The sequence below is a fragment of the Serinus canaria genome, chromosome 27 (assembly GCF_022539315.1).
Source record: "Serinus canaria isolate serCan28SL12 chromosome 27, serCan2020, whole genome shotgun sequence".
Classification (NCBI taxonomy): domain Eukaryota; kingdom Metazoa; phylum Chordata; class Aves; order Passeriformes; family Fringillidae; genus Serinus; species Serinus canaria.
The window spans coordinates 4,315,399-4,330,646 of record NC_066340.1 but is presented as its reverse complement, the minus strand read 5'-3'; the positions used below and the strand labels follow the sequence as shown (position 1 = coordinate 4,330,646).

Below are 15,248 nucleotides of genomic sequence, written 5' to 3'. Positions count from 1 at the left end.
CAGGGTGTTGGAGAGGGATTTGGAGGAGCTGGGGGGTCTGGGGAGGGGTTGAGGAACTTGGAAGGGAGTGTGGAGAAAGGTTGGAAGGGGTCTTTAAAGGATATTGAAGGGTTTGGAAGGTTGGTGGATGGTTGGGGGGGTTAGAGAAGATTTTGGGGGGTTGGGATCTAGGGAGGGTTTGGGGGACTTGGAAAGGAGTGGGGCTGGGGTTTGGAGGGGTTGGGAAGGATGGAGGTGGTTTGGAGGCAGATTTGTTTGGGTTGGGGGTCTAGGGATGGTTTTGGGGGACTTTGAGAGAGTTTGGAGGGGGTTTGAGAGTTATGGAGAGGATTTCAGGGTATTGGAGTAGTTGGGGGTCTAGGGAGAGGCTGGGGGTGCTGGGAAGGGAGTGTGGAGGGAGGTTGGCGTGGCCTGAAAGAGATTTGGAAGGGTTGGGAAGATCGGAGGTGGTTTGGGGGTTTGCAGGGGATTTGGAGTGTTGGAATGAGAGGTTTTGGGGTTTAGGGAGAGTTTGGAGGGAGTTGAAGAAGTTGAGGGGGTTTAAGGGGGGTTTAGGGGGTATTGGAGTGGTTGGAAGAGGTTTCGGAGTGAATTTCCTGGGATTGGGGGGGTTGGAGGGGGATTTGGGGGAGTTGGGGAGAATGAGGGAGTTGGTGTAGGGAAGTGTGGCTTGGAATGGTTTGGAAGAGGGGTTTGGGGAAGTAGAGGGGATTTAGGGGAGCTTGTGGGCATTGGCAGGGAGGATGGGGGAACTGGGGGGCAAAGACTGGAGTTTTGGGAGGATCAGGGAGATTGGGGAGGACTTGAGGGGGCTGTGGGGGCAGGTGGAAGTTTGTGGGGTTGGGGAGGGTCTGGGGGCCTGGGGATTCTGGGGGTAATGCCTGCCCTGGGAGCGAGGCCTGGAGGGCTCCAAGGAGCGAAACCCTGAGACACGGGCAGGGGGATCTGTGCCTACGATGGGGTCTGTGCCCCTAATGGGGGGGGGGGTCTGTGCCCCTGAGGGGAGAATCCATGCCCCTGAAGAGGTGGCTGTGCCCTGAGGCGGGGTCTGTGCCCAGGGGAGGGGGCCCAAGGCTCAAGGCTGAAGACAGAGGAGTCCCTGCCCCGGGCAGGGCGGTCTGTGGGGTCCTCCCACTAAGCAGAGCTCCCTGTGCCCCGGGCAGGGCGGTCTGTGGGGTCTGGGGTTTGAGGGCTCCCTATGCCCCGGGCAGGGCTCCCTGTGCCCCGGGCAGGGCGGTCTGTGGGGTCCCCCCGCTAAGCAGAGCTCCCTGTGCCCGGGCAGGGCGGTCTGTGGGGTCCCCCCGCTAAGCAGAGCTCCCTGTGCCCCGGGCAGGGCGGTCTGTGGGGTCCCCCCGCTAAGCAGAGCTCCCTGTGCCCGGGCAGGGCGGTCTGTGGGGTCCCCCCGCTAAGCAGAGCTCCCTGTGCCCGGGCAGGGCGGTCTGTGGGGTCCCCCCGCTAAGCAGAGCTCCCTGTGCCCCGGGCAGGACGCTCTGAGGGCTCCCCGTACCCCGAGCCCCAGGCCCGCTTTCGCCGCCCTCGGCCCCGGGGGGAGTGGGACCACGTGATCGCCCGTCACGTGACAGGGGTGAGGCGGCCGCTGTGCCCATCCCGTCACCTCTGGCTGGCCAATGGCAGCGCGGCAGGCGTGGTGGGCGGCCAATGGGCTGCGGGGGCGGGGCTTGCGGCCAGCGGTGGTTGGGGGGGGCGGCTCACGGCCGGGACCGGGAGAGGGAGCTGGGATCTCTGGTGGGTACTGGGAGCGCTGGGAGACACGGGCACAGCCGGGAGATACTGGGAGCGCTGGGAGCTCTGGAAGCTGCCAGGAGGAACTGGGAGTCACGGGGGCCACTGGGAGACACTGGAGGAACTGGGAGTCACGGGGGCCACTGGAAGTCATACGGACGACTGGGAGGTGCTGGGAGCTTTGGGAGGAACTGGAAGTTAGGGAGGAACTGGGAGACACTGAGAGTCAAGGGGCAAGACTGGGAGGTCCCGGGAGTCATGGGAGAACACTGGGAGTGCTGGGAGTCCCTGTTGGAAGTCGTGCTACGAACACTGGGAACACTGGGGGCAGTGGGTGCACTGGGGGCACTGGGAGCACTGGGAACACTGGGTGCACTGGGGGCACTGGGAGTACTGGGAACACTGGGAGCACTGGGGGTACTTGGTGTGCTTCTGGGGATGTCTGGGGTCAGCCCAGCCCTGCCCGGGGGGTTGCAGGGGTGGGTGTGCAGTGACACCAGGGTCCCCCGAGCCCCCCATGGGACACAACCCCCGTGACCACCCTGGGCGGAGCAGGAGGTGTCCCCAGCGGGGAAAGGGAAGTGACACTGACAGTGATTGTGGGATGGGGGGGGCAGGGGTGCCTGTCTGGCGCCGCAGGCAGATGCTATCGGGGCGCGGTTGGGGTGCCACACACCGCAGGGCCCCCCCCCTTTCTGTGGGTACCCCCAGCACCCTGGGGGCCCCCCAGCACCCCGGGGGGAGGCGGCTAGCTGAAGAGGGGTGGGGCTGCGGCTTTCCCAACACTTGGCTGAAAGAAGAAGTGAGATTTGGGGGGCAGAGCTGCCCGCCCACTCAGTGAGAAGGGAAACTGAGGCCGGGGGTTCGGGGGGGTCCCGCAGGTGCCCCCAGAGCCATGAGGACCCTCCTGCTGCTGTGGGTGGCCCTGGCCGGCGTGGGGGCCCGGCTGCCCTGTCCTCATGGGGGACCCTGCCCCGTCACCCCGGTGAGTGTGCAGGATTTGGGGGGTCGGGGGGGGCCTCAGCAGGGGATGTAACCCCCCCTGTGCCCCCCCAGGCCCTCCCTGCTCGCAGTGCTATGGGATGCCAGGACAGCTCATCCTGCCTTGCCAGCTGCCAGCTGCCAGAGGTGAGCCCCATCCCCTGTTTCCCTCAGTTTCCCCCCTGTCCCTGCCATTTGGGGGGCACTCCCTGCCCTCCCTCCCCCCTTCTCTCTCCCCAGAGTGTCCCCTGTGCGGGGGGCCACCGCTGCTGTCCCCGAGGGTCCCACTGCAGCGCTGATGGGGAGTCCTGTGTCACAGACCTGGGTATGGGAACACGGGGGGTGGCTGGGGGGCAGGGTGGGCCTGGAGGGGACAGGATGGACAGAGGGGTGTCACCTGTCTCCACAGCCCCCCTTGCTGTCCCCTGTCCTGATGGCCAGTCCGAGTGTCCCGACGATGCCACATGCTGTGTGACGAGCAGCGGTGCCTGGGGCTGCTGCCCCATGCCCCAGGTACGGGCTGTGGGGACACGGGGATGCTGAGGGGGAGGGACCTGGCACGGCCATCGCTGTGACGAGCACGGCTGGCACCCACAGGCCTCGTGCTGTGCTGACAAGGTGCACTGCTGTCCCCACGCCACCATCTGCGACCTGACCCGCGGGCGCTGTGTGTCCCCTGCCGGTGACACCGATGTCCCCCTGGGCACAGCCTTCCCCGCCTGGAAGCGCCAGCCCCCCGCCCCAGGTAAGGTGTGTGCCCTGGGGGTGCCCTCGCTGTGCCGTGCGCTCGGAGGGGATGCGGTGACACCGTGTGTCCCCTCAGTGGCGCTGCGCCAGGTGCTGTGTCCCGATGGCCGCTCGGCGTGTCCCGACGGGGCCACCTGCTGCCAGCTGTCCCCAACGCAGTACGGCTGCTGTCCCCTGCAGAACGTGAGTGCTGGCACAGCCCTGGGCACCCCGGCATGTGCAGCTGTGCCAAACCTGTGCCCAGCCCCCCAAACTGAACACCCCGAACCAAGCATCCCATGCCAGGCACCCAAATCCTGGCCAGCCTCCCCCAGGCACCCCAAACCAAGTACCCCTGTGCCAGGCACCCCAAGCCAGTCACCCCTCACTGGGCACTCCAGGACCCCCCACCCCGACTCACACCACTCGCCCCGTACCAGTCCACGCAGGCACCCCATCCTGGACACCCCAGTTCCGAGCACCCCACAGTGATGCCAGGCACCCTGTTTTGGGCACCAATCTTCCCACACCAGACACGCCTTGCTGGGCATCCTGTGGTGGACACTGGGCACTGGGCACCCCACCCTGTGCCATGTCCCCATACCAGGCACCCTGCACTGCCCCCCATGCTGAGCACACCCTGTCCTTGTCCCCAGGGTCCCTGTCCCCCCATATCTCTCCCCCCCGGCCGTGTCCTGCAGTGATAGGCAGCACTTGCTGTCCCAAGGGCACCTCCATTCCATGTCCCCTCTGCTGTGCCCCCTGTCCCCATCCCCAGGGTCCTTGTCACGCCATGTCTCCCCCCAGGCCGTGTGCTGCGGTGATGGGCAGCACTGCTGTCCCCAGGGCACCACCTGTGACCTGACCCACTCCACCTGCACCTCCCTGGGGGGCTCTGCCCCCCTGGCAGCACTGCCCACAGGTAAGAATCCCCCAGGGAGCAACCACCCCCTGTCCTGTCCGGGGGAGGGGACACCAGCTCTGACTGTCCCCTGTTCCCAGCTGGTGACGTCAAGTGTGATGAGTGGACGAGCTGTCCTGATGGGAACACATGCTGCAGGCTCAGCTCTGGGGCCTGGGGGTGCTGCCCTCTCGAGCAGGTACAGGGGTCCCCTGTGCCCCCAGGACACACAGATGTCCTCTGTCCCCTCGGGTGGAATGAGGACACATGTCCTCTGTCCCCCGGGTGGGATCAGGGCAGCTGTGTCCTGTTTCACCGACAAAGACAAGGGGGTTCCTTGAACTTGCCCAGGACAAGGTTTGATGTCTCCTGTCTGCCTTGGGAGGGACAATGATGGGGTCCCCAGCATCCCTCCAGGACTTGGAAATGTCCCCTGTCCCCCAGGAGGGCTCCCATTCCCTGATGTCCCATGGGGAAGGCTGACACTTTGACATCCCCCAGTCAAAGCCCTTGTACTGACTGGGACCAGTTTGGGGCTCCAGTGGTACAAGGTGGTGAAGGGACATCGTGGAGGCCACCAGGATGCTCAGGGACCTTCCTGAGTCCCACTGACGGGTGAAGTCAGGGGGTCCCCATATCCCCCCCTCCTCACTGCTGGGGCAGGGAATGGGGATGGCAGGAATGGGCAGGAGGGGACACATTTGTTCCCTCTCCTGTGGAGCTGGCAGTCCTTGGGGGGTCCCCTGTGCTCAGCCCCCCCTCTTTGTCCCCCAGGCCGTCTGCTGCCCAGACCACGTGCACTGCTGCCCCCAGGGCTACACCTGTGACCCCGAGGGGGGCAGCTGCTTGCAGGAGGAGGGCACCCGCCGGCCCTGGGTGCAGAAGACCCCAGCGCTGCCCCGGGGGGGACAGGTGACATCAGGGAATGTCATTTGTGATGAGACGATGAGCTGTCCTGACGGGACCACCTGCTGCCGGATGAGCCTGGGCACCTGGGGGTGCTGCCCCTTCAGCCAGGTGTGGGGGGCTCTGCCCATGGGGGTCCATGGCTCTGTGGGATGGGGGCCCCGGGGGTGCACCCAGGGGAGTGGGGGGTCCTGGACTGAGCAGAGGTTCCAGGGGGTCCTGAGGTGTCCTTGGAGGAGGGGGCCATGGCTCAAGGGACCCTGAGTGGAGCACCTGCCTGGGGACACGGGAACGTTCACAGGGCACAGCAACCACCTGTCCCCTCAGCAGCCCCATGGGCTGGGGGTCTCCTGTGCCCTGAGGGGACAAAGGCCAATGCTCCTTTTTCCCCAGGAGGGTCAAGGCCAGTTGTCTCCCTTTGTTGCTTGAAGGATGAGGGCAGATGTCCCCTGTCGCCTGGGCAGGGTGAGGGCAGATGTCCCTTGTTCTCCAGGAAGGACAGGGTGGGCTCCAAAGTCCTCATGTCCCCATGGGACACAGGGCCCCTTTGCTGGCCCCCAACCCCAATCAGACCCCCTCTGCTAACTGGGACCAGTTTGGGACTCCAGTGGCAGGAGGTGACAGAGGCACACAAGGGTACTGGGGTGCTCAGGAACATGAGGATGCTCAGGGACATTTGTGTGTCCCACAGAGGGGCAGAAGCGTCACAAGGGGGTCCCCGTATCTGCCTCCCTCAGAGTGGGGATGGAGCCAGGCTGGGTCCAGGGGGACACGGGATAGGGTAGGGCAGGAACAGGCAAGAGGGCACTTGTCCCCTGGAGGTCCCCAGCTGTGTTGCAGGGCGTCCCCTGTGCTCAGCCCTCCCTCTTTGCCCCCCCAGGCCGTCTGCTGCCCCGACCTCGTGCACTGCTGCCCCCAGGGCTACACCTGCGACCCCGAGGGGGGCAGCTGCCTGCAGGGGGAGGGCACCCGCCGGCCCTGGCTGCACAAGACCCCGGCACTGCCCCACGGGGGACAGCTGACATCGGGGAATGTCAAATGTGATGAGAAGACAAGCTGTCCTGATGGGAGCACGTGCTGCCGGCTGAGCCTGGGCACCTGGGGGTGCTGCCCCCTTGAGCAGGTATGGGGGAGTCCCTGGGGGCGGGGGCACCCCAGGGGTGGGGTGTTGTCCCAGGGAGTGAGGATTTGGGAATGGAATGCAGGGGGTTGGGACAGAGCGTGACTGTGGGGGTGACCCTTTGGGGACAAGCAGGGCTAGGAGGAGCAGGAGCATGGGACACTCCCACATTTGTCACTGCTACCCTGCGTGGAGGTTCTGGGGGCACGCTGGGGACAGGGTTTGGCACAGTCCCTGGGTCTCTGCTGAGAACACCTGACATACCTCTGTCCCTGGTACCCGGACACCTGTGTCCCCCGGACACCCATGTCCCCCTCCGTCACCCCATTGAACCCATCCTGTGTCCCCCCCAGGCCGTTTGCTGTGGGGACCACAAGCACTGCTGTCCCCGAGGCTACACCTGCAACATGGCCACTGAGAGCTGTGAGAAGCTGCTGGTGCCCACCCCTCTGCTTCCAACCCCCTCTGCCCCCCACCGGGCACCCCCCGTCCCACTGCGAGCCGCTGGCACCCACCCGGGTGGCCTCGTGCCCTGCGGTGCCACTGGCTCCTGCCACGGGGGCCAGCGGTGCTGCCAGGCCCGGGGAGGCTCCTGGGGGTGCTGCCCCTTTGCCCAGGTGAGTGGGGGGACACCACGGTGGGGGTGGGGGTGGCATCGACCCCCTCCTCACTCCATCTCTCTCTGCAGGGTTCCTGCTGCTCCGACGGCCGCCACTGCTGCCCAGCGGGGTCCCGCTGCACCGGGGGGGGCTGGGGGTGCAGCTCCCAGCGCTGGGACCTGCTCTGATGGCATGGGGACACCACCACCACTACCACCCCAATAAACGGTTTCTAGGAGAAACTCAACCCATAGCTCCTGGTGAGGGGGAAACTGAGGCAGGAGGCAGAGGCAGGGGGGATTTTGTGTGTTTAATATATTAATGCCTCTAAGGAGCAGGCAGGACGTGCAGGCAGGTGCAGGCAGCAGCTCTCTGCCCAGCCTGGCACCCAGGGGGGTCCACATGGCCCCCCTTCTCTGCCAGCCTGGCCCCAATGACCCCTCTTCATCCTCACCACGTAGAAAACGTTTAGAAACACAAGTTAAAATCCAAAGGGGGATGAGGGTGAGGGGACAGGGGCCCCCTGGCTCCTATGGCAGCTTGGAGGCACCGCTGGCTCTGGGGGCAGTGCCAGCCCCCCCTGTCCTGCAGGGACACAAAAGGGGACATGGCTCAGGATTGGGGGAACATGGAGCATGCAGTTCCCACCCCCCAAAAGAGCAGGGATGGTGGTGTTGGGTGGGACGCCGAGGGAACATAGGCAGCAGGATCCCGAGTGGCAGAGCCTGGTGGCACAGGGTGGGGGCCCGAGCAGATGGGGAGTACATGGGTGTGGTCTCTCTGGTCCCTCCCCTGGCAGAAAGGGACCGTGGTGGTGGGATGGAATTGTGGGGGTCTGGGACAGTGGTGGGACACGATGGTGGCAGAGAGGATGGGGGTGGACTGGGACGGTGGTGGGAGAGGACAGTGACAAGGCAGGAATGTGGGGAAGGTGGTGGGATGGCATGGCACGATAGGATGGGGCAGTGACAGACAGAACAGGACGGTGGGAGGGTGGGATAGGGATGACAGCAGTGGGAGGAGATGATGGCTGTGTGGGATTGTGGTGGGATGGGACTGTTGGGGCAGGATGACGGATGGGATGGTGCTGGGAAGAGAAGGCAGTGGGACAGCACAACGATGGGACAGCGATGACAGAGGACAGTGGTGGGAGGAGACGATGGCTGAGCAAGACAGTGGTGGGCTGAGACGGGTAACAGCAGCGGTGTCCCCACCATCTCAGCACCCCCCGGACCCCACCCCGGACCAGGGTGGTCCTCCCTTCCCACACTCACTTGACATTGAAGACCATCAGAGGCCGCTCCTCCCGCTTCTGCCAGGGGCTCTTGCGGTCGCCCCCCTCGTCGCCCCCGTCGCCCGCCTCGGCCAGCGCCTCCTCCTCGGGGCTGGTCAGGGAGTCTCGGGGGGCTTCGCTGGCGCTGCTGCGCCCGCTGCCCCCCCCTCGCCGCCCCCCGCTGCCCGCTTCCAGCAAGGGGGCGAGCGAGCTGTCCTCGGGGGAGGCTGCGGGCAGGGGGGGCCGGGGCCCCCCGTCCTCCTCCCCGCCTCCGGCGGCCCGGGGGAGGCGGGGAGGGGGCGCGGGGCCGGGGCCCCTCTCGCTGCCCTGCAGGTCGATGTAAGAGTGCCGAACCTGGGAGGAGCGCCCGTCCAGGGACACGAACCAGGCTCTCGGCGGTGGCGGCCCCGCCAGTTCCAGGAGCTGCTGGCCCGCCAGCGCCTGCAGCTCCCCGTTGAGCTGGGCCACCGCCGACCCGTCCAGCAGCACTGGGATGGCCACCGAGCCGCTCACCGGTTGGGGGGCACGAGCCCCGCCCCAGTTTTCCCCTTCCTCGAAGGGCTGCCCGGAGGAGGGGGGGGGCGGGGGCGCGGCCGTCGCCGCCGTCGAACCGGGGCCCCCGTCGGCTTCGGGGGGACCCTCGGGCTCGCCGGGGGCCAGGCGCATGTAGCGGGCGGGGATGAGGAGGGTGGGCATCACCCCCCGGTAAACATCCTCGGGGCCCCCGCCGCGGTCCAGGGGCCCGCAGAGCAGCAGCGGGCCGGGGGGGGCCAGCGAGGGCGGGCGCGGGGGGGGCTCGGGCAGCGGGTGCTCGCTGGGCTGCGGCCCGTAACGGGAGAACGAGGGCGAGGGAGGCCGCGGGGAGAAGGCGGGGGTGCCCCGGGGGTGCTCGTCGGGCGGCTGCAGCCCGTCCACCGAGCGGGCGGCCCGGAGGCCGAAGGCTTCGCCGGAGCGCCCGTAGTCCTCGTGGGCGGGGGGCTGGCGGCGGCGGGGGCCCAGCGTGGCCGCCGGGGGCCGGAGGCCGGCGCGGAGCGGGACCGGGGCCGGCGGCTGGAAGAAGTCCGGCCGGGCGGGGGTCAGCTCGCGGGTGGAGGGGGGCAGGCTGGGGGTGGGCAGGTCGGTGTCGCCCCCCGAGGAGGCGGTCTCCAGGTGGCTGCCCCCGCACAGGAGGTCCAGCTGGGACACCGAGGTGGCCTGGTCCCGGCGCGCCGCGTCCAGCGGCCCCGGCAGCGGCAGCTTGCGGTGCTGAGCCCGTGGCTTCAGGCAGCGCCGCCTGCAGGGACACGGGGGCTCGTGGGGGCGGGGGTCCCCCTGCTCCCCCCCTCCCTCACTTGCTGGAAGGAGCTAGAGGAGGGACTATAGGGCACCCAGGGGTGCTGGGGAGTGGTGTGTCATCCCCCCAAATCCAGTTACAGGGCACCCAGGTGTGCTGGGGAGTGGTGTGTCACCCCCAAATCCAGTTACAGGGCACCCAGGTGTGCTGGGGAGTGGTGTGTCATCCCCCAAATCCAGTTACAGGGCACCCAGGTGTGCTGGGGAGTGGTGTGTCATCCCCCAAATCCAGTTACAGGGCACCCAGGTGTGCTGGGGAGTGGTGTGTCACCCCCCAAATCCAGTTACAGGGCACCCAGGTGTGCTGGGGAGTGGTGTGTCACCCCCCAAATCCAGTTACAGGGCACCCAGGGGTGCTGAGGAGTGGTGTCTTCTCTCCCAAGCGAGCTGTAGGACATCCAGTGGTTCTGGAGATCAGTGTCTGGCTCCCAAATCCAGCTAAAGAGCACCCAGAGGTGCCACAGGCTGGCGCCTCCTCCCCATAGCCAACTATAGGACATTTGGGGGTTCTAAGGGGTGGTGACTCCCCCAGAATGGCTACAGGGCACTCAAGGGTGCCCGGAGGGTGGTGCCCCTTCCCCACAGTCAGGTCTAGGGCACTTGGGGGTGCCTTGGGGTGGTGCCCCCCTTCCCAAAGGCAGATATAAGGCACCCAGGGGTACAAGGACGATGCTGCCCCCTCCTATAACCACTTATAGGATGCCAGGAAATGGTCCCCCCCAGCTATGGGGCACCCAGAGGTTACAGGTGGGTGCTGACCCCCATTCCCACATGGAATGTCAGGTTCTGTTCCCCCCCCCACCCACGGGCAGGATGCTGACCTGCAGTAATAGATGAGGAGGCAGAGGAGGATGAGGACGAGCAGGGCCAGGGCACCCAGGATGGTGAGGAGGAAGATGGTGTGGTAGGTGGTAATGTCTGTCACACCCGCTGCCATCGCCACCAGCCCTGGGGACAGCAGAGTCAGAAGGGCAGCCCCCCCTGAGAGTGCCCTGGGGGGCTGCCCTGGCACAGAGGGGCAAAGGGAACCCCCAGCAGAGCACCCCGGGCGGCTGCAATGTCTCCCCAGCACAGACAGCCCTGGGGATAATGGGACTGGGAGGAGCCCCCACCCCACCAGGAGCAGCCCTGGGACAGGGGGGTCAGAGGGGAAGCACCCCAAAGTGCTGCCACCCTCTCCCCAGCCAGCCTGTCCCAAGAGCCAAGGGGCACAGGCTGGGAGGTCACTCACAGGTGTCACCTTACCCGTGCTGGGGGAGGGCAGAGCTGCTGCCCAGTATCCCAGCTGAGAGGAGACAAAGGTCCAGTACAGCTGCCGGCCTTCCTTTCGGATCAGCCCCGTCCCGTTACGGACCCACAGCCCTGCGGGGACACACCAGGCTGAGACCCCTCACCTCATCACTCCCCGCACCCCCAACAGGAGCTCTGTCCCTTCTGCCACCCCAGCAGGAGCTGTGTCCCACTCTGCCACCCCCCCGCCAGAGCTGTGTCCCCCCTCTGCCACCCCCAACAGGAGCTGCGTCCCCTCTGCCAGCCCAGCAGGAGCTGTGTCCCCTCTGCCACCCCCCAGCCCAAGCTGTGCTCCCTCTGCCACAACCAGCAGGAGTTGAGTCCCCTCTGCCACCCCCAGCAGGAGCTGTGTCCCCTCTGCCACCCCAGCAGGAACTGTGTCCCCTCTGCCACCCCCAGCCCGAGCTGTGTCCCCTCTGCTACCCCCAGCCCAAGCTGTGTCCCCTCTGCCACCCCCAGCAGGAGCTGTGTCCCCTCTGCCACCCTCAATAGGAGTTGTGTCCCCTCTGCCACCCCCAGCCAGCACTCACCGCTCTTGGGGTCAAACCTCCAGGCTGGCACACTGGTGGCCACCACGGCCGCGGCGTCGGGAGCCAGAGGGACGGACAGATGGACGGGGCCGGCCAGCGGCACCTCGGTCCCGTTGCCAGTGAACAGGTGGACGCTGACAGCCGCCACCGGCGACAGCTCCAGCCACGTGCCATTGGCTGCGGGGACAAGGACGGAGACATCCCTAAGGGGGGCCACATAGGGTGCACCCCCCACCCCCCAATGCCCGGTGTCCCCCGTACCGCTGCCGTCCTGCTCGGCCCCGAGGAAGGCAGGGAAGGCGCGGGCCGGGCCGGGGCCGGAGGCGGCGGTCAGGGACGCGGCCAGCTGGCTGTAGGTGGAGCTGCGGGGCAGGCGGGCTGCCCGCCGGGGGAACTGCGCCCACGGCTGCCCACGGCCACCTGCGGAGACACGCGGGCGGCAGCACCCGGGGGGGTGACACCGCCATCCCCATGGTTCGGCCGGGGGGCATAGGGCGGGGGGCGGCACTTGGGGGGGCGGTAGTGTCACCCAGGGCCACCCCCGTGTCTCACCTGGGGATCCCAGGAGGATCTGGACCTGGTCCTCGTAGAGGATGAGCGTGGCCGGGCGCTCTGGGAGCAGGTAGAGGCTGATGGAGGCGTAGACTGCAAGGGGAAGAGGGGGTGATGGGGGACGCCAAAATACCCACACCTGAACCCCAAAAATACACACACACTCCTCCCAGGGTTGGGGGGACTGATGGGGAGAGGGGGGAGATGGGGTCTGAGGAGGGGGTGGGGAAGGGGGACACAGCAAGGCGTGAGGTGCATTTGGGGACAGGGACAGGAGGAACGGGGGGGTAGGCAGTGGGCAGGGTGGGGGCACCCCCACCACAACCCCATCCATGCATCCTCTATCCCTGTCCCTGTATTGCTTCATCCCAGTACCCCCCATTCCCCCAACCCCCATCCCCACCCTGTACCCCACAATCCCTGTACCTCCATTCCCACCTCCCCAGCTGGGTGCTCCCGTGTGTGCCACCCCCCAGGTGACCCCTCCCACTGATGCCACCCCCAGTTCCCCCTGCCCTGGGGAAAAGGGCTGGAGTGCATCCCAGGGGGCACCCCCAACTTCCCCTGGGATGGGATGGGATGGGATGGGATGGGATGGGATGGGATGGGATGGGATGGGATGGGATGGGATGGGATGAGGTGACTTGGGGAACACCAGGACATGGTTGTCCCCTCCCAAAGGGGCCTGACCCTTCTATAAGGGATCCCTACACTGAAATCTATTAGGGGTCCCCTGTAAGGAAGGGACTGAGGTCCCAGGACGGGACTAAGAACCCTACACCAGGGCTCAGAGCCCTCCAGTTGGGAATTCAGGACCCCCAATCAGACCCAGAACCCCCAGGAAGGCATTTGGGATCCCCCGTCATGGCTAAATCCCCTTAGGAAAGGATTGTGCCCCCCAGTCAGACTCAGAGACCTCAGTAAGGGATTGGGGACCCCCAGCCAGAGCTGCCCAGGAAGGCGCTGGGGGTCCTGGTGACTCACGTGGCAGTTTGGTGACGCGCCAGGGGACAGAGGCGGTGACGTATCCGCGGCGGGCGGCGGTGACGAGCAGCCAGGAGCCGAGGCGGTAGGGCACGGGCAGCACCGCGGAGCCCGCGTGGTCTGTGCTGCCGGCGGCCAGCGCGCTGCGGGCGCCGAACACGTCCAGGGCCGCCTGCGGCAGCGGGGCCAGCGTGCCGCTCTCCAACACCTGCACCCGCAGCAGCACCTCTGCGGGGACACGGCGGGGACACGGCGAGGGCACAGGGGACAGGGTGGGGGGGAGTCTCAGCCACTAACCCAGCGGGCATGGCCACCATCCCAGCAGGATGGGACACAACCCGGGGTCACAGACACCATCCCAGTGGTTCATGGCCACTATCCCAGAGGGTCACAGCCACCATCCCAGGGAGTCATGGGCATCATCCTGGTGGATGATGGGCACCACACCAACAGGTGGTAGGATCTGCTGGGTCATGGCCAACATCCCCATCATAGGGGGTCATGGCCAGCAGCACAGGGGATTGGCCACACACATGGCCACATTTCAGCAGATGGTGGAATACACCCTGCCAGGCCATGGCCACCATCACAGAGGGCTCATGGCCACCATCCCAGGGGTGTCATGGTCACCATTCTGATGGATGATGGTCACCACCCCAGCAGGTGGTGGGACCTGTCCTAATGGATTACAGTCACCATCCAGGCAGGATGGTGGGAGCCCCCCTGACAGGTCACAGGTGCCATCCCAGAAAGCCATGGGCACCATCCTGTTGGGTCATGGCCGCAATCCTAGCAATCCTAGGTGGGACCCATCTCAGTGCCCACCATGCCCAGCAGGTCACAGCCACCACCCAGGTGGGTCACAGCCACCACCCTGGCAGGTCACAGGTGCTCCCCAGTAGGCAGCAGGCACCATCCTGAGGGGGCATGAGCATCATTTCTGTGCCCACCCTGTGCCTCCCTGAGGGGGCTCCTGGCCCCAGGGCACCGTGTCCACCTGGGTGGGTGCACCCATCACGTCACTCTCACCCCTCCACCAAAGGCCACCCCCAGGTGCCACTCACACCTGTCCCAAGGCCAGAGGGTCTCGAACCCGGCAGGTCCCACCAGCAGCAGGGAGAGAGATCCCCCCAGCAAGTCCCGGCTGCAAGGCCCGGCTGGAGGGAGGGGGGGGATCCTAAACATCCGTGTGCCCCCGGCCCCCCCGAGCCGGCGACATCCTGCGCATGATCCGCAGCCCTTGGCAGCGGTCCCGGCTCCGGCGCCGTCACCCAGGCAACGACCTCCTTCATCCCGCGCCCCGGGGCTGCCGCCGGGACCCCGCAGCCCCGGCCCCCTGGAACCCCCCACTCCACCGGGCACGCCCCCCCCCGACCTGTCCCGGCCCAGATGCGGCCCAGATGTGGCAATGGGCGATGGGGGGAGATTCGCAGCAGCTACTCCAGCGATGCTCAGGGGCGGTTGGGGCGGGCTCAGGAATGGAGGGGCTGGGGGAGTCCCCCCGCATGGCGGGGACAGCCGGCACCCGCGGGCAGGAATGTCCGCGGGGCCACACGCCGGCCACCCGCAGCTGCCGGGGGACAGCTGGCATCCGCGGCCATCCCAGTGTCCACCGGGGAAGGGGGCCATGGTGCCACTCCCAGCGCAGGGACACAGGCACAGGCATGGCCCGGTCCCCACTCTCTGTTCCCCCGCCACCACCAAAGGGTCCCCAGAGGGTCGTGCGGCCATCCCGAGGCGCACCGGCCCCTCGCTGGCTCCCCAGCGCCTCCCAGTCTGACCCCGGTGTCCCGTGAGCAGGGCGGGGGGTGCCAGGCCCTGGGGAGCAATGAGGAGCCTTGTCATGGCTGTCACCCCGCGGGGACGGGAATGGGCAGGGGTGACTCCAGCGGGGAGCTGAGCCAGCATAGACAGGACGGGTCAGGGACCCCCCCCTCAGCCCACAGCCCCCCTGTCACCTCCAGGCACGCCTCACCCTGGCACAGGGGCTCTGCCAGGAGGGCTTTCACCCTGCCTGCCGGATGCACCCTCCACCATCCTGCACCCCCTGACCTGGGACCTCCACCCACCATCAGACACCCTCAAGCTCTGCTCAGGACCCCTATCCACCCTCCTGCACCCCAAGCTCTGTCCGCGATCCCCACCCAAGTTCCTTCACCCCCTGGTTTGTGACGCCCACCCACCACCGCGGCCCCCTGGCACTGCCCGGGACCCCTCCCCATCCTGTAGCGCAAGGTCCGGCACCATCCCCAACCTCTAGTCCCCCCAAGCTCTGTCCGTGACCCCCCCCCCCAACCAGCTGCACCCCCTG

At 66.9% G+C, this 15,248-nt stretch overlaps 2 protein-coding genes across 6 annotated transcripts; one reads left to right on the top strand and one right to left on the bottom strand.

The window, feature by feature from the left end:
- Window positions 1–1,613: 1,613 nt before the first annotated feature.
- On the top strand, window positions 1,614–7,223 carry GRN (granulin precursor). 5 transcript variants are annotated; one of them, XM_050985558.1, is made up of 13 exons: window positions 1,614–1,746; window positions 2,625–2,728; window positions 2,800–2,871; window positions 2,965–3,049; window positions 3,134–3,237; window positions 3,322–3,469; window positions 3,548–3,654; window positions 4,258–4,372; window positions 4,453–4,550; window positions 5,126–5,368; window positions 6,138–6,380; window positions 6,731–6,994; window positions 7,066–7,223. In XM_050985558.1, exons 1-13 carry the CDS (start codon window positions 1,629–1,631, stop codon window positions 7,162–7,164), a joined length of 1,800 nt encoding a protein of 599 aa, XP_050841515.1. In that variant the 5' UTR covers window positions 1,614–1,628; the 3' UTR covers window positions 7,165–7,223. The 5 variants fall into 5 exon arrangements, with proteins under 5 accessions (XP_050841515.1, XP_050841519.1, XP_050841518.1 ...); XM_050985559.1 differs by lacking the exon at window positions 1,614–1,746 and adding an exon at window positions 1,760–1,912; XM_050985562.1 differs by lacking the exon at window positions 5,126–5,368.
- Window positions 7,224–7,266: 43 nt separating this feature from the next.
- FAM171A2 (family with sequence similarity 171 member A2) lies at window positions 7,267–14,528 on the bottom strand. The gene is made up of 9 exons (XM_050985534.1): window positions 14,313–14,528; window positions 12,938–13,229; window positions 11,954–12,046; window positions 11,663–11,821; window positions 11,402–11,578; window positions 10,827–10,943; window positions 10,403–10,529; window positions 8,251–9,522; window positions 7,267–7,561 (listed from the first exon to the last, which is right to left on the bottom strand). Exons 1-9 carry the CDS (start codon window positions 14,526–14,528, stop codon window positions 7,507–7,509), a joined length of 2,508 nt encoding a protein of 835 aa, XP_050841491.1. The 3' UTR covers window positions 7,267–7,506.
- Between the last annotated feature and the right edge of the window lie 720 nt (window positions 14,529–15,248).